At 44.9% G+C, this 22,602-nt stretch overlaps 1 protein-coding gene across 1 annotated transcript in view; it reads right to left on the reverse strand.

The window, feature by feature from the left end:
• POLE (DNA polymerase epsilon, catalytic subunit) overlaps window positions 1-22,602 on the reverse strand; it is a 132,514-nt gene that overhangs the window by 39,661 nt on the left and 70,251 nt on the right. Inside the window, exons 19-26 of the mRNA XM_077461194.1 lie at window positions 20,348-20,494; window positions 20,019-20,164; window positions 19,765-19,913; window positions 19,548-19,640; window positions 12,326-12,470; window positions 12,083-12,240; window positions 11,507-11,702; window positions 7,700-7,914 (exon numbers count right to left, since the gene is read on the reverse strand). Coding sequence (XP_077317320.1) covers window positions 7,700-7,914; window positions 11,507-11,702; window positions 12,083-12,240; window positions 12,326-12,470; window positions 19,548-19,640; window positions 19,765-19,913; window positions 20,019-20,164; window positions 20,348-20,494 — 1,249 coding nt within the window. The remainder of the gene's footprint in view (window positions 1-7,699; window positions 7,915-11,506; window positions 11,703-12,082; window positions 12,241-12,325; window positions 12,471-19,547; window positions 19,641-19,764; window positions 19,914-20,018; window positions 20,165-20,347; window positions 20,495-22,602) is intronic.

Below are 22,602 nucleotides of genomic sequence, written 5' to 3' on the forward strand. Positions count from 1 at the left end.
GGGCATCTACCAAGCGGCTAAAAGAAAAAAAAATTAACAAAAAGGCTTTTCTTTTGTTAGTATTTAACCACTTCAGCCCCGGAAGAATTGACCCCCTTCCTGACCGGAGAACTTTTTGCGATTTGGCACTGTGTCGCTTTAACTGACAATTGCGCAGTCATGCGACGTGGGTCCCAAACAAATTTGACATCTTTTTTTCCCCCCACAAATAGAGCTTTCTTTTGGTGGTATTTGATCGCCCCCGCGGTTTTTATTTTTTGCACTATAAACAAAAAAATAGCGACAATTTTGAAAAAAGCATTATTTTTTACTTTTTGCTATAATAAATATCCTCCAAAAATATATAAAAAAAAAAACAATTTTCTTCCTCAGTTTAGGCAGATACGTATGCGTCTACATATTTTTAGTAGATAAAAGATGGAAAAAAAAAAAGAAAAGAAAAAAGAAAATGGCAATAAGCGATTGATTGGTTTGCGCAAAAGTTCTAGCGTTTACAAAATAGTTTACAAAAATTTATGGCATTTTTATTAATTTTTTTTTCTTACATGGTGGTGATCAGCGATTTTTATCATGACTGCGACATTATGACGGACACATCGGACATTTTTGGGACCATTGTCATTTATACAGCAATCAGTGCTATACAAATGCACCGATTCCTGTGTAAATAACACTGGAAGTGAAGAGGTTAACCACTAGGTGGCAGTGTAGGGGTTAAGTGTGTCCTAGGGGCGTGCTGCTAACTGTGGAGGGTGTGGCTGTGTTTTACAGATCACTAATCTCTGCTTCAATCACAGGGAGCAGAGATCAGTGTCACTGTTGCTAGGCAGAACAGGGAGATGCTTGTTTATTTTAGCATGTACCATTTCTTACTCTCCATGAGGCGATCGCGGGTATACCCGTGGCGATCGAGTCCGCAGGTCCCAAGACTGGACTCACGGAGCTGTGCACGCCCCCGCCGCCTCTTGAAGAGCAATATACAGGTACGCGATTTTGCCTGTACGTGCCCTTCGACGTATATAGGCGCGAGGCAGTCGAGAAGCGGTTAATGCTGTTGGTATATTCAGGTAATATCTGCATGAGAATTACAGCAATAGAGTTTGAGTTTGTTTTATTTATTTATTTTTTATTACTTTAGGCTCCTTTCACATGTGTGGACCATTCAGATCCACCTGTCAGTTTTTTAGGCAGATCTCAACAGTCGCTCCATACAACTCTATGGAGCGATGGATGTCAGCGGTGACATGTCCGCTGACATCCGATCTGCCCCAATCCACAAAATCCAGATGTATGGAAACCCTATTGTTTGCTTGTTTATGGAACGTGGTTTTATTTATAAAGACGTTATATATCACAACAGCTAAATCTGTCTGCGGTGCATGTTCAAACCTTAATATCATAAATAACATGTTATTTGATTTTTACTCCAGAGCTATAGGAGTTTGGCAATTCTAGACAAACCGTTTTTTTCAATTACCGTATATACTCGAGTATAAGCCGAGATTTTCAGCCTCTTTTTTGAGGCTGAAAGTGCCCCCCTCGGCTTATACTCGAGTCATCGCTGTCTGTCTGCCCGATCAGCGTGTCGAGCAGACAGACAGCGGCCATTCTAGGATTCAAAGGCCGCGCCTCCGTCTCCGCCTTCGCCTGTGATAGGCGGAACACTGAATTTCCCAGCAGTCTGTGTTCCGCCTATCACGGACGTCCTCTCATCCTCGTCCGTAGTATGAGGATGAGCGGACGTCCATGATAGGCGGACCACTGACTGCTGGGAAATTGAGTGTTCCGCCTATCACGGACATCCGATAGGCGGAACACTCAATTTCCCAGCAGTCAGTGGGAAATTGAGTGTTCCGCCTATCACCGACGGAGGCGCGGCTTTTGAATCCTAGAATGGCCACCGACGAAGAGCTGCGGGACGGGCCGAGACGCAGGCCGGGACGGGACGCAGGCCGGGACGCAGGCCGGGACGGGACGCAGGCCGGGACGGGACGCAGGCCGGGACGGGACGCAGGCCGGGACGGACACAGGCTGGACGGACACAGGCTGGACGGACACAGGCAGGCTGGACACAGGTAGGCTGCACGGACACACACACACACACACACACACACACACACGGATGCATGCACACACAGGGATGGATGGACACACACGGATGCATGGACACACACACACACACACACACACACACACACACACACGGATGCATGCACACACAGGGATGGATGGACACACACGGATGCATGGACACACACACACACACACACACACACACACACACGGATGCATGCACACACACAGGGATGGATGGACACACACACACACGGATGCATGGACACACACACACACACACGGATGCATGGACACACACACACACACACGGATGCATGGACACACACACACACGGATGCATGGACACACACAGGGATGGACGACACACAGGGATGGACAGGCATGTCTCACCCTCGGCTTATACACGAGTCAATAATTTTTTCCAGTTTTTTGGGGGTAAATTGGGGACCTCGGCTTATATTCGGGTCGGCCTATACTCGAGTATATACGGTACTTCTTTTATCTGTATTGCCGGGACCGACAATTCATTATAGCCACGAGTGGTTATAACTTACTTTTTCCTTTAGAAATTTCATTTTGCTCTCGGACTGTTCTAAAAATGAAAAACATGCGCCACTTTACAGGCATACTATAGACACCACCCAGGTACAAAATTTAAAGGAATATGTCACTTTTATTGTTTCACTTTAAGCATTATTCAAATCACTGCTCCTGAAAAAACATTAGTTTTTAAAACTTTTTTTGCATTGATACATGTCCCCTGGGGCAGGACCCAGATCCCCAAACATTTTTATGACAAAAGCATGCATACAAGCCTTTAAAATTAGCACTTTTGATTTCACCCATAGACTTTTAAAGGGTGTTCTGCGGCTTTCGAATTTGCTGCAAACACCCCAAATTGTTCGCTGTTCAAACATCGGGCTCATCCCTAGTGACAGGTACTCAGATCGGCTGGCGACAGGTCCTCTTTATTACTGGGGGGGGGGGGGGAACAATCAGAGTGTGTTGGTGTGCACTGTAAGTGGCAACAAGCTGTTACAGCAATCTCCTCCTCACACACGATCCTTGTGTGAGAATATTCCGGTAACAGCTCGTTACCACGCTTTGTTTACATTCTGTGAACAGCTGTCACGCCAAGTCACGTGGTAAAGAGCCATTTTTAGAGGCTCTTTTTATACTGATCTGGGATAGGCTGTGTCCTGAGGGACATACCTCATCCCTGATCACCGTGCTGCGGGCCCCCGGGGGGCCCACAGAAGCGGCGAGAACGGGAGGATGTCATATGACACCCGCCCAGGATGGGAGTGTGTTCCTGCCGGTGTCAATTTACTATGGTCCAGTATGGAAGTGGTTAAACAAACTGGTCTGTAGTTACCTGGTAAAGACTATGATCCATTTTTTCCTTTTAATCTAGGCACCACATTGGCCTTACACTAATCCAGTGGTATCATGCCAGTTTTCTAAAAATTAGAAACAATGGCTTAGTTATAACAGAGTGCCACTCTTTGAGGACCCTTAGATGTAAGCCATCTGGGTCCTGCTGCTTTGGTGACCTTATTTTTTTGCCCAATTGTTCATGGAACATGTCGACTTTGAGCCATTGTCGATCATTTGGGGTCACTGTCAAGATTGTACCCTTTAAAAGGGGTTCTAAAGGCTCAATGTTTACCTTCATTAGCTCCCTCTGCTGTCAATCACAGCCAGTGAGCCATCGAGGAGAGAGAGAGAGAGGGCATGGAGCTGAGTCACGGCTGTGTGAGTGAGTAGACACCCAGAGCAAGTGGCTTGGGAGCAAGCCTGTTAGGGTGCCCCCATTGCAAGCTACTTGCTCTAGGGGCAATTGGCAAGAGGGATGGGCCAGGAGTCGGCTGGGGAGACCCAAAAAGAGGATCAGGGCTGCTTTGTGTAAAACCACTGTACACAGCAGGTATGTCAGGTTTGATATATATGAAGAAAGTATTTAAATTGGCCTTCTACATATCCCCAGTAACCACATTATCTAGTAAAGCGCCTACATGCATTGGACCTTTTTACTGATTATAAATTTGAATTTTTGCGGGTTTGTCCTTTGCAAACGGTTTTACATTTTTGCAGCCTTGATTTTTCTTTTTTATATTCTGTTATATTTACCTCATCGGCATACACTAAGTTTGTCATTCTACATTTACCTTTACTATTGACTTTGGGATAATGATTTAGCAGGGATAACTTGAAACTGCAGAAGCCAATGTAGGATGATACCTCTATGGTAGTATGCCATTTTATTTGGCTTTATGTACCATTAATCAGGATGTCTGACATTTTCTGACTAGTTATCACTTTGTCAGCACCATTAACTTTGTCTATGGTAACCCTCTAAAATAAAAAATAAAGGCGCGTATTAAAAAAAAGTTGCCATAGTATGACAATTAAGAGCACACAGGACAGACATCAGCCACGATACTTTATGTACAAAAAGTAGTATGGCACTTACATGTGTCTTGATAAGGAACATTTACAACAGGATACACAGGGTAGGCTGTAAAGTGCTCCTCTTGAAGACACAATTTAGGTGGCATACTTTGTTTAACCGGTTCCCGACCAGCGCACGAAGATGTACGTCGACAGAATGGTACGGGCAGGCATATTGGCATACAGGTACGTCCAATATTCAATGCCGCCCTGCCATCGGGAGCGCGCCGCCGCCGGCGCGCTCCCGCGCCGGTTGGGACCCCCGACTCGATCGCCCCGGGCATCCCCGCGATCGTCTCACGGGACGGCTGAATGGAGGAAATGCCGTGTAAACAGCATTTCTCCATTCTGCCTAGCAACTAGTGACGCTGATCTCTGCTCCATGTGATTGGAACAGAGATTAGTGTTCACTAAATGAAAGCCCAACCCCCCACAGTTAGTAACACACCCCTAGGAACACTTAACCCCTACACTGCCACCCACTGGTTAACCCCTTTACTGCCAGTGTCATTTACACAGGAATCACTGCATTTATATAGCAGTGATTACTGTATAAATGACAATGGTCCCAAAAATGTGTCAAAAATGTCCGATGGGTCCCCCACAATGTCGCAGTCACAATACAAATCTCTGATCGCCGCCATTACTAGTAAAAAAAAATAATAAAAATTATTAATAAAAATGCTATAAAACTATCCCTATTTTGTAAACGCTATAACTTTTGCGCAAACCAATCAATCGCTTATTGCGATTTTTTTACCAAAAATATGTAGAAGAATACGTATCGGCCTAAACTGAGGGAAAAAAATGTTTTTTATATATATTTTTTGGGGATATTTATTATAACAAAAAGTAAAAAAATAATGTGTTTTTTTCAAAATTGTCGCTCTATTTTTGTTTATAGCGCAAAAAATAAAAACCGCAGGGGTGATCAAATACCACCAAAAGCAAGCTCTATTTGTGGGAAAAAAAGGACGTCAATTTTGTTTGGGGGCCACGTCGCACGACCGCGCAATTGTCAGTTAAAGCAAAGCAGTGCCGAATCGCAAAAAGTGGTCTGGTCTTTGACCAGCAAAATGGTCCGGTCTGTAAGTGGTTAAATAAAGTCATATGGGCAGTATGTACTGCACAATATTTTATGCTCGCTAATTTCATACTGATCCCATACAGTGAGGGGAAAAGTATTTGATTCCCCTGCTGATTTTGTACGTTTTCCCACTGACAAAAATTGATCAGTCTATGAATTTTAAATGGTAGATTTTAACAGTCCGAACAACAAAAATATCCAAAAAAACGCATTTCAAAAAAAGTTATTAATGGATTTGCATTTTAATGTGTGAAATAATTATTTGATCCCCTATCAGCAAGAATTCTGTCTCCCAGGTGTCTTCTATACAGCTAACGAGCTGAGATCAGGAGCACTCCGAATCTCGGCTTGTTACCTGTATAAAAGACACATGTCCTCAGAAGCAATCAGATTACAATCTCTCCACCATGGCCAAAACCAAAGAGCTGTCCAAGGATGTCAGGGACAAGATTGTAGACCTACACAAAGCTGGAATGGGCTACAAGACCATAGCCAAGTAGCTTGGTGAGAGGGTGACAACAGATGGTGCGATTATTCGCAAATGGAAGAAACACAAAATAACTGTAAATCTCCTTCAGTTTGGAGCTCCATGCAAGGTCTCACCTCGTGGAGTTTCAATGATCATAAGAACAGTGAGAAATCAGCCCAGGACTACACAGGGACATCTTGACAATGATCTCAAGACAGCTTGGACCATAGTCACCAAACAATTGGTAACACGCTACGCCATGAAGGACTAAAATCCTGCAGCAAGGTCCCCCTGCTCAAGAAAGCACATGTACAGGTCCATCTGAAGCTTGCTAATGAACATCTGAATAGTTTAGAGAACTGGGTGAAAGTGTTATGGTCAGATGATACCAAATTCAAACTCTTTGGCACCAACTCAACTCAACGTATGTGGAGGAGGAATGCTGCCTATGAGCCAAAGAACACCATCCCCTTCAAACATGGAGGTGGAAACATTACGCTTTGGGGGTGTTTTTCTGCTAAGGGGACAGGGAAAACTTCATTGCATCCAAGGGACAATGTCCTATCAAATCTTGTGTTGGAACCTCCTTCCCTCGGCCAGGGAATTGAAAACGGGTCATGGATGGGTATTCCAGCATGACAATGACCCAAAACACAGGGGCAAGGCAACAAAGGAGTGGCTTAAGAAGAAGCACATTAAGGTCCTGGAGGGGCCCAGCCGGTCTCCAGATCTTAATCCTATAGAAAATACGTGGAGAGAGCTGAAGGTTCGAGCTACCAAACGTCAGCCTCAAAACCTTAATGACTTGTAAAGGATCTGTAAAAAGGAGTGGGACTAAATCCCTCCTGAGATGTGTGCAAACTTGGTGGCCAACTACAAGAAACGTCTGAACTCAGATTGACAACAAGGGTTTTGCCACCAAGTACTAAGTCACATAATGCAAAGGGGTCAAATACTTATTTCACTCATTAAAGCGGAGGTCCACCCTAAAGTGGACCTTCCGCTCATCGGAACCCTCCCCCCCTCCAGCGCCACAATTGGCACCTTTCAGGGGGGAGGGGGGTGCAGATACCTGTACAGTACAGGTATCTGCACCCACTTCCGGGATAGCTCTCTGCGGAAAGGGGCGTAGATTACGCCCCTTTCCGCAAGTGCCCGCCCCTTTCCGCAAGTGCCCCGCTGCCTGCTGGGAAACACACAGATCCCAGAGGCAGCGGGGACCGTCCTTATTGCGCAGCGCGACTCGCTCATGCGCAGTAGGGAACCGGGAAATGAAGCCGAAAGGCTCCATTTCCTGATTCCCATACCCAAGATGGCGGCGGCAGCACCCGGCGGACTCCCGCTTTAAAATGCAAATCAATTTATAACTTTTTTGCAACGCATTTTTCTGGATATTTTTTTTGTTGTTCCGTCTCTCACTGGTAAAATAAACCTACCATTAAAATGATAGACCGATCATTTCTTTTTCAGTGGGCAAACGTACAAATAGAGCAGGGAATCAAATACTTTTTTTCCTCACTGTAGCTGGGGAAAGATTAGGATGGAAATATTCCTAATGTGGTTGAACCATCGATCCAATACACTTCCGTCACCCACCAAATAAAGTTAGATCTCACCTCTCTGTGACAGGAGACCCTTCAGGTTTGCGAGATATAACATAACGACAACTAAGTCCAGCATCCTTCACCATTTGGTCTCCTAAAAACTCAGCTAAACGTTTGGCAGTACTGATAGAAGTAGATTTTTGTTCTCCGTAATCCTCTAGCCGCCTGGACATGGAACGATTCTCCGAAATCAACTCGAACAACTCAGAGTCTGGCATGTTGGCAGCCTTATGAAAGAAGAAAAAAAATTAACATATATAAAAAAAAAAAAAAAAAAAACACAACTCAATTGGCAGGTCATCTAAACCACTATACTAATATTTAAAAAAAAAATGAAATACTATCAGTTTATTGTGGGAAGGGTAGCCCTGCAGAAAAAAACTTCCTCCACTGGCGGAAGCCAAGCAATTACTGAAAGGTTCAAAAGGTGTCTAAGTCACTGACAAAATCTGATGACAAGTATAAAGTACATATATCTGCAGCAGCTTTTAGTACCTCCAATTCTACTTCTACTTAGGCCATTCTAGCTGGTAAAAGCTTCTGCACTTTCTAGTATTGCCAAAGCTTGCCTGTACCTTCCCACATATTCCTTTTTGGCAGTTGCACAACCAGACCTTGTCATGGGCTAATAAGAATATAGGGGTGAAATGATAGACAATCAGCTAGCAAAAATGCACAGGAGAGAAGCAATGAAAGCTGTTGTAAGTATGCAATGCTCTTCAAATACGTGAGCAGCTTGTTAAAGTTTCACAATCTGTTTAATGTAAACCTGTAGCTATCCATTTACATAATGTTAACATACACTTCAGGTTCATCAAAGCATTTTTTTCCTTTTCTGCAAAAAATCTAACTCCCTTTGATTACCAATGCATTCGGATACAGCAAGTCCCCTACATACAAACCTTCAAGTTGTGAACTTTGAAGATGCGAACATGTGTTTGCACTTTTTTTTTTCGTTCAATCCAGTAACCCAAATGAAAAAACAGTGACAGATGGCTATACCAACACAAGCGACGTTGGTGCAGCGATCTCTCCAGCTGCGCTATTGTGTTGACAGGGGGACTCCCCTTGCCAGAACACAATGATCAGTACTCATAGCATTCTTTGCAACCACTGATCTTTGTTGGACTTACAAACAAGTTGGACCTTTCGAACAAGCTCCCGGAATGGAACTCATTCGTTAGTAGGGGACTTACTGTATATAGAATTGCAACCAGAAACTGCATTTGCTGGCTCTGGTCTGCCCCTACTGCCACCCACTCATAATACTTTTTAATCAGACAGTGCATTTCAATGACAGGCCAAAGTCACTGATTACAAGAGGTTATAAGTGCAATTCAGTATCCAAAAGCTACTTTTTAGGATTAACAGATCAATATTAAAGCCTATGTGTAGCTAAAATAAAAATAAAAAAAATCAGCACAAGGTCACATAAGGCTGGCCATACAGGATCCATTTTTTTTTTTTCATTGAACCAGCGGGTTGAACAAAAGAAAAATTACTTGATTCCTCTAGCCACACACTTGATGTGGATGGGGGAAGATCACTCCTGCTGAGCTATTGTATTCGGACAGTGGGGAGACGTCACCGTTGTCAAAATACATTGATCAGCACCGCCGACTTTAGCAGAGAAAATGTTCCAATAGGCTGGTTGTACACACGTCTGCTGATAGATCGATTTGTGTACAACCAGCCTGCACATACATGGATCAAAATTTTGCCCTGCTGAACAGTCTGAATTTTGATCTATGCATGGCCAGCTTAAAGTGGTTCTCCACTCTGCAAAAAAATTTTTTAAAAATTTGAGTCAACAGCTACAAACCCTGTAGCTGCTGACCTAATAACAGGACACTTACCTGTCCAAGGATCCAGCACTGTCCTCTACTGGGCTAGTTCTTCACTAGCCTTCAGATTCCCGGCGCCAGCATTTTAACTGTAGATAGACAGCTGTGCTGTTTGCGGCAGGGACCAAGATTGCCAGAACTTTGGCACACTGAGCTGGCAGACCCCAGACTGAACTTTAAGCCAAAGCACTGCCATACTCATTAGCATCCCACAATCCAATGCACATGCCTCTCAACTGACCATTGAGATATGTCCATTTAACTATTGGATGTTGGATATGTCTCGGAACTTGGACCCAATAGAAGTCTGGCTGCTGAGTTAAGGTGGACTCGGAAGCTTCTTGGCCACGTATAATTTTTTTTCATCACAAAATCTGAGTGGTTTCAGTGGCTGACAGATTCAGTATAACCACTGGGGCCAATTCTGACACTTCTTATATACACAAGTAAAAATCTGCTTTTTTAAATTGAAAATTACTCGTATTCCCAAAATATTATGTATTTTCAAAGCAGAGACCATGGAGAATAAAATGGTGGCTGTTGCAATTCAAGTTGCATGATATTTGCACAAATATTTTTAAAAACGCAATTTTTCAGGAAAATTTTTTTTTATGAATTTTAGTGCACACAATCCAGCTATAATACCCATTTTTTTGTAACATATCAAAGACGATGTTATGCCAAGTAAATAGATACCCAACATGTCACGCTTTAAGAATTACACACACCTGTGGAATGGCGACACACTGCAGTATCTAAAGATCTCCATAGGTGATGCTGTAAAAGTCGTTACAGGTTACCAGTTTAGAGCTAAAACAAGAGATCTGGCACTAGAATTTTTTCTCTCACTGAGTCATTCACAGCGATACCTCACATGTGTTGTGATCACCTGTTTACATATGCGTACAGGACCTGCAAACAAGTTAAATTTTTTATTTTATTTTACGGAAAACTTTTACACGGTCATTTACCTTTATTGCCATCACCAGGGATGAACAACATCCCTGGCGATAGCATGGACAGTGACCAGTACTCTTTACTGAGAGACCCCAGATCTCTCCTTTGCCCTTTTCATGTCATCTGATCAAACAGATACATTTGATCAGATGCTTTACAAGCCAGTAGCGGCTTGTAATCAGTGACAAATTCCTTATTGCTTCTAGTTTCTTAAATCAAATGGGAGGCAGGTAAGGCTGTACCTTCCTCCTCTCTCGCACTTCACAACCAGGATAAAGCAGCAGCAGTCCCAGGCTCCCCAATCGCACAATAGAGCCTGATGTTGTAGAGCCGTTCGTATCATTTCCACATTAAAAAGGAGAAGTTAAGCTTTTCAGAAAAAATAACAAATGCACTTTTTTTGCAGGTAAAAAAACAAACAAACGTGCATTATCTTTTGTTGCAGGAGCCTGTAAAAGCAATGCACCAGCGATTAGCAGATCGCTGATGCCATGCAGGTCTGCTGCAGACCTGTCAGTGTAATTGCTTCCTCGTATGAGAAAGCCAATACATGCTGACAGGAAGAATGACTGAACTATCACAGCGCCGCGGTATTGCATTGAAAACTACAACCCGACAGCCGCAAAGGCTGCTGGACCTTGTATTTTTTTATTCACAGAGTGCTGTGAATGAATAATGTGGCCCGGGTGGGCAGAGCCCTGCATGGGCACTTTTTAAAATGTTTAAAAAAATTATAATTTTGTCATCAGCTAGCGGGTGGAGAAGAACCCCCGCTAGCTGGCACAGAGAGGATCAGGGAGGTGCGGGGGCAGTGCATTCATGACATGTTACACCCCAAATATAGGTGTAACATGTTGTGAAAGGTGAACTTATCCTTTAAAGCCCATCGCTGGCCGAAAATGTTGGTACTGGGATCATGGTTGCAGCCACTTCAACCCAAGGACATACAAGTACTTCCTAAAGGATAAAAGTGTTACATTTTCAGCATTGTAATAACAGTGGAATCTGTGTCACCCACCTTGCTATACAAAACATCCAGCCAGTAATCTGCAACTTTAGCTACAGATGCATAAACTTCTTCTAGTGTATTGCCCTTGAGGAACGCCTCAAAAACGGATGACTGGAAGATCTTGATTAGCTGAAGCTCACCTCGACGTTTCACTTCAAAACCTTTGAGCTCAGCAAGCGAGCCATCCTCATTAAATACAGCATATCTAAGAAAAAGTAACCACATTTGAAGAAAAAAGTAAAAAAATAAAAATAAGGGACTATGTTGCATATGTAGAAGGTGGATTTTGTTACAAGCTTGCAAATTCTGAATGGACCCTCTCTGCACACTGTTACACCCCTTCCCTCAAACTATGCAATGAAAAACAGGGATATTCAGTTCATATATTGCAATACATGTTTAAGATGACCAACTGCATCAAAGTAATCCCTCTTCTGGCCATTCCTATACTGCCTTGCCACTGCAAATGCTAAAGTGGACACCATGCCAAGCTTGAACACCCCCCCCCCCCCCCCCCCAAAAAGAAAAAAAAAAGAAAAAAGAAGAACTTCCTGCTACTAAAAGGAGATCATTGAATTAAATTACCTCTTCTTCAGCTTCTTCCCCTCCTCTTTGGATGCTGGAAGGATCATGGCTAGATAGGGCCCATCAACTTCAAAGAAAATGCTATTCTCAGAACGAGTTACATAGGTCAGATTAGCTGGGTCAACCAGTTCCTGGTACTGATGGTTTGTAAATCCTTCCTAAAAAGAGAAGAGACAATTAAGTAATGTGGCATACTAGTATCCTTCTCTAATGAAATGTACCTGGCATCAACAAGCACCTCACCTTCACCAAGATATTAAGCATAGCTCCAGGGTAGGATATTGTCACTTTTGGCTTTTTGGCATTTGTGGATTTGATAACAAAGTTCTCAGGAAAGCTATTTGGCAAAACACACCAGATCCCATCGGTGTCCAATTCAAGTGGCCTCCTGAATGAGCAACACAAGGAAACATATCACATTCAAAAGACAGCCTTACAAATTAACAAACTGGAAAAAAAGCATTTTATCAAGTTACTTCCTTTCCAAAAAGTTGTTATCCCTGCTTGGCTGTGTCTTTTTTAAATTGTGACAGCGAAAAATGTGAATGTGAGAACTACAAGTACCGACAGCCTTTGCAACTGTCGTCTTGTAGTTATCAATGAACTACCAGGGTGTTCCGTCATTATGTAACTGCCTGCTCATTCGATCAGACAGCTTACACAGCAAGTCTGCAGGAGTCCTGCTTTTCAACCGCAATCTGCTGATCTGATGCAATGCTTTACAGGCTCCTTTAACCACTTCCCGACCGCCGCACGACGATGTACGTCGACAGAATGGCACGGGCAGGCATAAGGGCTTACATGTACGTCCCTGCCTTGCCGCGGGCCCGATCGGGCCCCGGCCCGGTGCCTGCGGCGGTCGGTATTCGTTCGGGAGCGATCCCGGACGAGGGGGCGGCCATTCATTCATGGCCACCCCCTCGCGATCGCTCCCGACGAATAGAAATCGTTCGTGACATCACTTCCTCTCCTGTAATGTAAACACAGGAGAGGAAGTGATGTATTCTCTCCTCTGTGTCGGTATTTTTCGTTCCGACACCGAGGAGAGAGCATCGGTGAGTTGCACCAACACGTCACTACACAGTAGAACATGCCAGGCACACTCACACCCCCCCCGATCACCCCCCCAATTACCCCTGCCCCCCAGTCACAGTGACACCAATGTCATTTATTTTTATTTTTTTTGCATTGGTGTCATTTGTGACTGTAATAACTGTTAGGGCAGTTAGGGTTAGCCCCCTTTAGTTCTAATGTACCCCCCTAACCCCCCCAATAAAGGTTTAACCCCGTGATCACCCCCCGTCGCCAGTGTCACTAAGGCTGGGTTCACATTGCAGCGGTTTATGAGAACGAATGTGATTCGCACCGCACTGCAGTGCAAATCACATCCGATCTCTGTGCGATTCGAGTTCAGCCATACAGATAGTATGGCTGAATTCGCATCGCACCCGCCGCAAATTCGCACGGGACCCTTTTTTTGGCCCGCAGCAGAATCGGATCGCATGGGTGTTCACACCATGCGATCCGAGTTTGCAGATCGCACTGCGATATGCGAACTGTTCTGGGGGTGTCATTAACATTTCACTGACACTCCCAGCAGTTCGCATAGGGCAGTGTGAACTGCCGCCGGGAGGCATGCGATGCGGGAACCCGCCGCGGATTCGTGGCGTTCCTGCATCGCTCCAGTGTGAACCCAGCCTAATAAGCGATCATTTTTCTGATCGCTGTATTAGTGTCACAGGTGACGCTAGTTAGGCAGGTAGGTATTTAGGTTCGCCGCAGCTTTTTATAGCGCCAGGGACCCCCATATACTACCGCATAAAGCCCCCTGATTGCCCCCTAGTTAACCCTTTCACCAGTGATCACCATATAACTGTTACAGGTGACGCTGGTTGGTTAGTTATTTTTTTATAGTTTCAGGGCACCCGCCATTTATTACCTAGTCTCACTAGTGTACCCCTAAATTTAGGGGTGTCTACTTTCCAAAATGGGGTCATTTGGGGGGGGTTTGTGCCATCTTGGCATTTTATGGCCTTCAAAACTGTAACGCCCTTAGAAAGCCTGAAGGCGGTGCTTGGTTTTCGGGGCCCCGTACGCGGCTAGGCTCCCAAAAAGTCCCACATATGTGGTATCCCCGTACTCAGGAGAAGCAGCAGAATTTATTTTGGGGTGTCATTTCACATATGCCCATGGCATGCGTGAGCAATATATCATTTAGTGACAACTTTGTGAAAAAAAAAAAAAAAAGTTTGTAATTTTCCCGCAACTTGTGGCAAAATATAAAATATTCCATGGACTCAACATGCCTCTCAGCAAATAGCTTGGGGTGTCTACTTTCTAAAATGGGGTCATTTGTGGGGGTTTTGTGCCATCTTGGCATTTTATGGCCTTCAAAACTGTAATAGGTAGTGAGAAGTGAACTCAAAAATTTACGCCCTTAGAAAGCCTGAAGGCGGTGCTTGGTTTTCGGGGCCCCGTACGCGGCTAGGCTCCCAAAAAGTCCCACATATGTGGTATCCCCGTACTCAGGAGAAGCAGCAGAATTTATTTTGGGGTGTCATTTCACATATACCCATAGCATGTGTGAGCAATATATCATTTAGTGACAACTTTGTGTAAAAAAAAAAAAAATTTTTTTTTTTGTCATTATTCAATCGCTTGAGGCAAAAAAATAAAATATTCAATGGGCTCAACATGCCACTTATCAATTTCCTTAGGGGGTCTACTTTCCAAAATGGGGTCATTTGGGGGGGTTTTGTACTGCCCTGCCATTTTAGCACCTCAAGAAATGAGATAGGCAGTCGTAAACTAAAAGCTGCGTAAATTCCAGAAAACTTACCTTAGTTTGTAGATGTGACAACTTTTGCGCAAACCAATAAATATACAATTATTGACTTTTTTTTTACCAAAGACATGTGGCTAAATACATTTTGGCCTAAATGTATGACTAAAATTGAGTTTATTGGATTTTTCTAATAACAAAAAGTAGAAAATATCATTTTTTTTCAAAATTTGCGATCTTTTTACGTTTATATCGCAAAAAATAAAAATCGCAGAGGCAATCAAATACCATCAAAAGAAAGCTCTATTTGTGGGAAGAAAAGGACGCAAATTTTGTTTGGGTACAACATTGCATGACCGCGCAATTACCAGTTAAAGCAGCGCAGTGCCAATTTGTAAAAAGTCCTCTGGTCATTGACCAGCAAAATGGTCCGGTCTGAAAGTGGTTAAAAAAAAGTGTTTTTTTTTGTTTGCTTTTTTAGTTGCGAAAAGATGTGCATTTATTATTATTGGTTTTTTTTTTGTATTTTCTTTACAAAGGTGAACTTATTCTTTAAGCATTGGATTTGAAATCGTGACAAACAATCACTATGTGAATAGAGGGGCAATCGCCCATGTAAAAGATTTCCTTTTTGTATGTTTTTTCTTTGTACAATCAACACACCTAGGGAGAAGGTACAGCAATTTAGCATTTCCCAGAGGGGGGAGGTGCAGTTTTTATTATAGCTGAGAAATCTATATTCTGTGTGTTGAGATACCAGCTTAGAGATGCCATGGTACCTTAATATCCTAGGCTAAAACAGCCATGCCATTAAAGCCAGCAACTGTGAAGCAGGGTGGTAAACTAGTCCCTGGAATAGAAGATCTGGAAGAACATGTGCCAGGAGACCTATCAGGTTGGAATACATCTGCCTGGGCCAGTCTAGAGCTGAGGTTTGCCAAAATGCCCTCCCATCTCCAACCTGAAAAGCAGATAAGGATTTATTTAGGGGATTAGGGGAGGAAAGACATAGATCAATCAGTGTGCACTCATCCCGCAAAACCACCAGTGCATCTACTGCTTTCGCCAGAGAATCTCGGCACCTGGAGACAAACTTGTCCAGTTTGTTGTTGAACGTGGAAGCAGGAGGTCCACATCTGGCATTCCCCACCTGTAACACAGGTCTTGGAATACATTCATGTGTAAGGACCATTCCCACTGGTTCAGGTGCCCCTGACTGAGCAAAAAATTGTCCACACCTGGATTGTAAAAGGTGGACAAGGTTGAAACGTATAGATCAACCCAGATCAAAATCCTTTCTACCTCTTAAGCCCCGTACACACGAGCGGACTTTTCAACATCTAAAGTCCGACGGAATGATTCCGTCAGACTTTTCGATCGTGTGTGGGCTGCAACGGACTTTTGATTTGCAAAAGTCTGACAGACTTTAGAAAATGGAACATGCTTCAAATTTTTCCGACGGAACTCCGCCGGACCCAGTTCCTACCGAAAAATTCGCTCGTGTGTATGCTATTCCGGACGGACTAAAACGGACGCTAGGGCAGCTACTGGCTATGAACTTCCTTATTCGAGTCCAGTCGTACGTCATCACGTTCGAATCCGTCCGAGTTTGGTGTGATTGTGTGTGGCCAAGTCTGCTCATTCGAAAAGTCCGGCAGAACTCTGTCGGAACTCCGGCAGAACCCCCTCTCGAAGTCTGTCGGACATAAGTCCGCTCGTGTGTACGGGGCATTACTGTGGAAAAAATGTTGGTTCCACCCTGATGGTTGACGTAAGCCATTGCTATTGTGCGGACCCAACTGAATATTGATTAGGTGGCCAGATGGGGAAACCAGAGTTGCAGGGAAAATCAAATTGCCTAAACTTACAGAATATTTATCAGGAGACAAGATTCCGCTGATGCCCAAGTCCCCCGTACCAACAACCGTTAACTATTTCTTCCCAGTCCGACAGGCCGGCAACCATGGTGAGGACCTTCCAAGAAATTGGAAGAATTGGCAATTTAGCTGACTTGTCCCACCATGAAAGGATTTTGAGTTGTAAGTGCCTGAATTTGAACAGCGCAAATACGACTGCTTTGAAGGAGTTCTGAGACTGACAGTAGGCTCATGAGAAAGCAAGTTGGCAATTCCTGAAGTGTTAGTTTGGGAGCAGAGAGTTTAGTTTCTCATGTTAAAGAAGAACTATGGCTTGAGCTGTGACTAAGGGGACCCAGATACTAAGCAATGAGTCATTCCCAGCTCTGACTCCTGAAGGATGAGAAACAAGCCAAGCCTTTGCAAAGTCTGACCTGCAGACTCTTCCCTCAGTAGGAAGCTGTCTAGATATCCTACAGTGGGGAAGCCATTTAAACATTGCAAGCGGGTACTGGGGGAAAACACTCGAGGGGCGAACAATAGAATGTATGGCAGATGCCCTTTGTCCCCCAAGATCCAAGATGGGAGAGATACCTCTTGAGCATGGGACCTGTAAACCAGTTGGAGCAGAAACCCTGAAACTATTCAGGTTCAGGTAAATGAGAGATAACCCTTTGTTCGAGAAGACCTGCAAAGGCTGTATGGAGATCTTAAAACTTGTGCGGTGACGCAGACAGGTTAGAAGACGTGAACCATGAAAAGGGGCCAAAAGCGAATTCCAGCTTGTAGCCCCTGGAAACCACCTCCTCCCCCCCCCCCCCCCCCCACAGCATCTGGATAGCCTTTGCAGATATTTGGACAGCCAGCATAACAGATGCCCCCCTACTTTTTAAAAGTGGGGGGGGGAGCTCCTTCATGCTGAGGAAGACTTATCTGAGTACTAGGCTTGGGAATAATGAATAGACCAAAGGAGAAACAAGCCTTCCTGAGTTAAGACCTAGCCTTTTTAGGTTGGGGCAGATGGGTACTATTGCCCTGGTGATATCCTCGATAAGGAGTCCTGGAAAGTTTCAAAAGGGATGATCTCAAAAGGTATGCAAAGCAGGTACTTTTTGCAAGCCAATTCTGCAGCCCAAGGGTTGATGTGTGTGGAGAAACTTATAAATTTGTAGTGTTAGGACTGCAGGCAACACAGGGTGCCGTGACGAGGCCTTGCAGCTTTCAGATGCATTTGCAAATGTGTGCTAACTAAACCCCTGCTTTTAAAAGATGGTTAGACAGGTTAATTTGGTTGGTCAGCAAACTGGTTGGTGAGCTGAGCTATGGAATTGTTTTTGTCTTGCATGTATATGCCCTCCATGTGCTCCTTACTGTGAAGGCCAGCTATGGGTGTGGGCAGTGGCCAGTTTTTATTACTGTTTGTATATATGGTCCAGGGACACACTGGGCACCTTTGCTGCCACTGCGCTCTTGCTGGGTGTCCAGTGTGCTCCTGTTCCTTTAAGGGGGCTTGGGCAGCCTCCAGGCTCATCTGTCTCACATCTATCCATTCCATGCATGTGCTTCCACTGTGGAGACACTTATAAATTTGTAGTGTTAGGACTGCAAGCAACACAGGGTGCCATGATGAGGCCCTGCAGCTTTCACATGCGTTTGCAAATGTGTGCTAACTAAACCCCTGCTTTTAACAGACAGTTAGACAGGTTAATTTGGTTGGTCAGCAGACTGGTAGGCGAGTTAAGCTATGGAATTGTTTTGGTCTTACTTGATATGTTGCAAGGCAGGGGCAACATAGCTCAGGGTACAAGGCCAGACCTTGAATACTCAATGTGGTGGCAGGAGAAAGTCCAGGAGGTTGACAGTGACCAGGACACTGTAGGTGGGCAGCAGAGATGAATCAAGGATAAAGCAGACACTCCACTTAAAGGTGACTTCAGCACTCAGCATTGACCCCTCCTGCAGTAACCCAGCAGAATCAGTGATTTTCAAATGGGGACCAGTGGCCTCAGTAACCAGGTTGTTCACAGTGCTCAGCCCAAACGAACTGCTCACAAAGTGAGCGTTCTGAGACAGGGTCACACACCAGGGGCAGTGTCAAAATGGTCCATGGCTAGCACAGTAAAACATATGTCTGGGAGATGTCACAATGCAGAGCCTACTGTAGCACTTGAAGATCACATTTATGGCTAGCCATGCAATAGTCCATTCCAGCAGGGACCAGCTGCCAAAGCTATTGCCGAGGATCTGCCAGTCCAGATAGCTGCAGATAAAAAGGTGTGCATCCTCCTATGACAAGCAAAGAACGGAGGAATGCTGGGAATAGATGGGATGTAAGTGGCTTGCCTCAACTCTCCAACTGCTGTTTTGTCTGGACAGCTTGGTCAGTTAAAGTTGAAAAACTAGCCAGATCACCAGGTTAAAAGGGAAAAAAAGTCTGGAAAAAAACAAAACTAATAAAGCCACCACATCCAAGAAATGGTAAGCTGCAATAGTACATTTTTGTTTAACACCACTTTAAGCATACTTTACTCTAAATGTTGCCTAAAACATAAATATTGACGTCCAAGGTGATTTTAGGTAATATATCTTATATAGTACTCTGCATATAACTGCACTCTAATGTGCCACAGATTTGGGCATTAAGCTAAAAACCATTTTCTGGTTGCTATAGCCCAGACCCAAGCTCCCAAATCTAGAAGTATCTATTAAATAGGCAGGCAAGATATTCATACCCCATAGTGCAGTATTATTTAACAAAAAGCAAAGAAAATAAATTGCACACAAAACCAAGAGGGTGGGGGTGAAGGGAGCAGGGCATGGGACTTACCCTATCTGTTCAACCAGCTCTCGAGCCTGTGTGATAATATTAGCACCTGTATAGCACACAATGCCAGCCATTTCCATAGAGTACCACCGAGCCCTGAATAAAATTAAATAAATAAGTCTTCATGATGTTAATTGTACAGCATAAATAAATCTTTTTGGTCATTTACTGCTACATAAAAAAAACCCTCCTCCAGCAAATAGTTTCCCTCAAAACATACCCTTTACGCATGACATATCCATAGAAGGAGTTTAAAATGCACTTGTGAGCCAACTGTAGTGATTCATAAAGGATCTCCATGTTCTTGCATCTCTTCACTTCAGCAGCATCTCCACTCTCAAAGGCAGCAGACAATTTCTTCTTCCACACCTTTGTATAGCAGTATTTGAGTTGTGAGATTTACCATCTTACGTAGCAAAAGGCAGCACAATATTACATATGAAGGACGAATAACGCATTTCCATTCTTACACACCTTGTGTAGTCCCTTGAACTCATATCTGCGATCTCTAAAAGCTCGCACAGTATCTACGTAGAATGAGTTCTCCCGCTGGCAAATGGTGGTTACACGATCTTCCAGTCTTGTGACACGAATCTTCTTGTAGGCTTTTCTGCAATAATCTGAAAAAAAATGAAAATAAAGAATTGGTAACATTAACCTACCGATTAATTTAATATATATATATATATATATATATATATATATATATATATATACACACACACACACACATACATATACACACACACACATACATATACACAGAATTATGTTACTCTTGTGTAATTATGTTGTCTACTCACCAGCAAGCCGTTTCTTCTCATATTTTGCCTGCTCTTCTCGGTTCAGTTCATGAAAAGCTCTAGGTGGCTTTCCAGGAAAGAGTGGAGGGAATTTTTCAGATTCTAGCTGCTGCTGTATCCGATGATACTCACTGCGACCGGCTGGCACTGCAAGAATTTTTTTGATCACTCTAAGTTGCCAATACAAAATAGTGCACACACTAAATAGCGACTGCCAAGGTGGTGACATTACTAGGCTGATAAAATGGAATTAAATTCAATGGATTTTCATGAATAAAAAGAACAGGGAGGCAAAGCTAACTTTGTTTTTTAGATTAAAAAATCCACAAAAAAATTTAAGTAAAGCTATGACTTGCCACTAGAGTAGAATATGCAGGAAGCTTAGAAGTCACTGGATTCTGCAGAACTACAGTGCTAACCTGGCAATACACAGATTAACACAGTGCCTTGAAAAAGTATTCAAACCCCTTGACATTTTCCACATTCTGTCAGGTTAAAAACAAAAGCATAAATGTATTTTATTGGGCTTTCAAGTCTTACCACAAATTCTCAATTGGATTTAGGTCTGGACTTTGACTGGGCCATTCCACCACACGAATATGCTTTGATCTAAACCATTCCATTGCAACTCCAACTGAATGTTTAGAGTCGTTGTCCTGCTGGAAGGTGAACATCTGCCCCAGTCTCAAGTCTTTTGCAGAGTCTAACAGGTCTTCTAAGGCCGCGTACACACGCGCGGACTGTTTGCCCAACCTTGTTCGGCAAACAGTTTGTCAAACAGTCCGCTCAAAATTTGCATGAGCGGACTTGCCCACACACGAGCGGACTGTTTGACGAACAAGGTTGGGCAAACAGTTCGCTCAACTTTTGAAATGAACGGACTCGCCCACGTAAGGAGGAGGCAAATCCGCCCATTTCGAGCGCGTGTACAGGTAGGCGGGGCCCGCGAAGGAGACGTCGCGGGCTCCGCCGCCTGGAATGGGCTTAAAGGGGAACCCCAACGCCGAAAAAAATCGGCGTGGGGGTTCCCCCCAAGTCCACACCAGACCCTTGTCCGAGCACGCTACCCGGCCGGCCAGGAAAGGGGGGCGAGCGAGCGCGCCCCCCCTCCTGAGCCGTACCAGGCCGCGTGCCCTCAACATGGGGGGGTGCCTTGGGGAAGGGGGGGGCCGCGCGGCCCCCCCACCCCAAAGCACCTTGTCCCCATGTTGATGAGGACAAGGGCCTCTTCCCGACAACCCTGGCCGTTGGTTGTCGGGGTCTGCGGGCGGGGGGCTTATCGGAATCCGGGAGCCCCCTTTAAGAAGGGGGCCCCCGGATACCGGCCCCCCACCCTATGTGAATGAGTATGGGGTACAATGTACCCCTACCCATTCACCTGTGAAATAAAGTACAAATAAAAACACAACACAGGGGGAAAAAATATTTTATTGCACAGCCGGGGGTCTTCCGTCTTCGGGGGTCTTCTCGCCGGACTCCTCCGCTATGTGTGTGTAGCTCTTTTGCCAGCGGAGGAGTCCGGCTTTCTTCCTCCCCGCCGCCGGCCTCTTCTCCCGACTTCGGGGGTCTTGTCCCCCTCTTCGGTTCTTCTGCCGGGCCACCGCGCCTGGTCCGGTGGCCCGGTCTTCTGTCGCCGTCTTCCGTTCTTCTGTCGCCGCCTTCGGTTCTTCTGCCGGGCCACCGCGCCTTCTTGTAGCTCTTTTACAGGCGGTGGCCCGGTCTTCTGTCGCCGTCGCCGCCTTCCGTTCGTGTTCTTCTTCTTGTTCTTCTTGTTCTTCTCCAGGCGATGTTGACACGTCGCTCCCTCCGGCCGGAATGCCAGAGCCGCCCTGCGCTGTGACTTATATAGTGACAATGGGGCGGGGTCACATGGTATATGTCACATGGGTTGATGTCACATGGTGACCCCGCCCCCTTACGATGTCATAGTCCCCATGTGACATCAACCCATGTGACCAACCCATGTGACATATACCATGTGACCCCGCCCCATTGTCACTATATAAGTGACCGCACAGCGCGTCCCCGGCATTCCGGCCGGAGAGCTCGTCGAGTCAACATCGCCTGGAGAAGAACAAGAAGAACAAGAAGAAGAACACGAACGGAAGGCGGCGACGGCGACAGAAGACCGGGCCACCGCCTGTAAAAGAGCTACAAGAAGGCGCGGTGGCCCGGCAGAAGAACCGAAGGCGGCGACAGAAGAACGGAAGACGGCGACAGAAGACCGGGCCACCGGACCAGGCGCGGTGGCCCGG

The sequence above is a fragment of the Lithobates pipiens genome, unplaced genomic scaffold, assembly GCF_037356315.1.
Source record: "Lithobates pipiens isolate NorthernLeopardFrog02 unplaced genomic scaffold, aLitPip1_a1.2 Scaffold_3, whole genome shotgun sequence".
Classification (NCBI taxonomy): domain Eukaryota; kingdom Metazoa; phylum Chordata; class Amphibia; order Anura; family Ranidae; genus Lithobates; species Lithobates pipiens.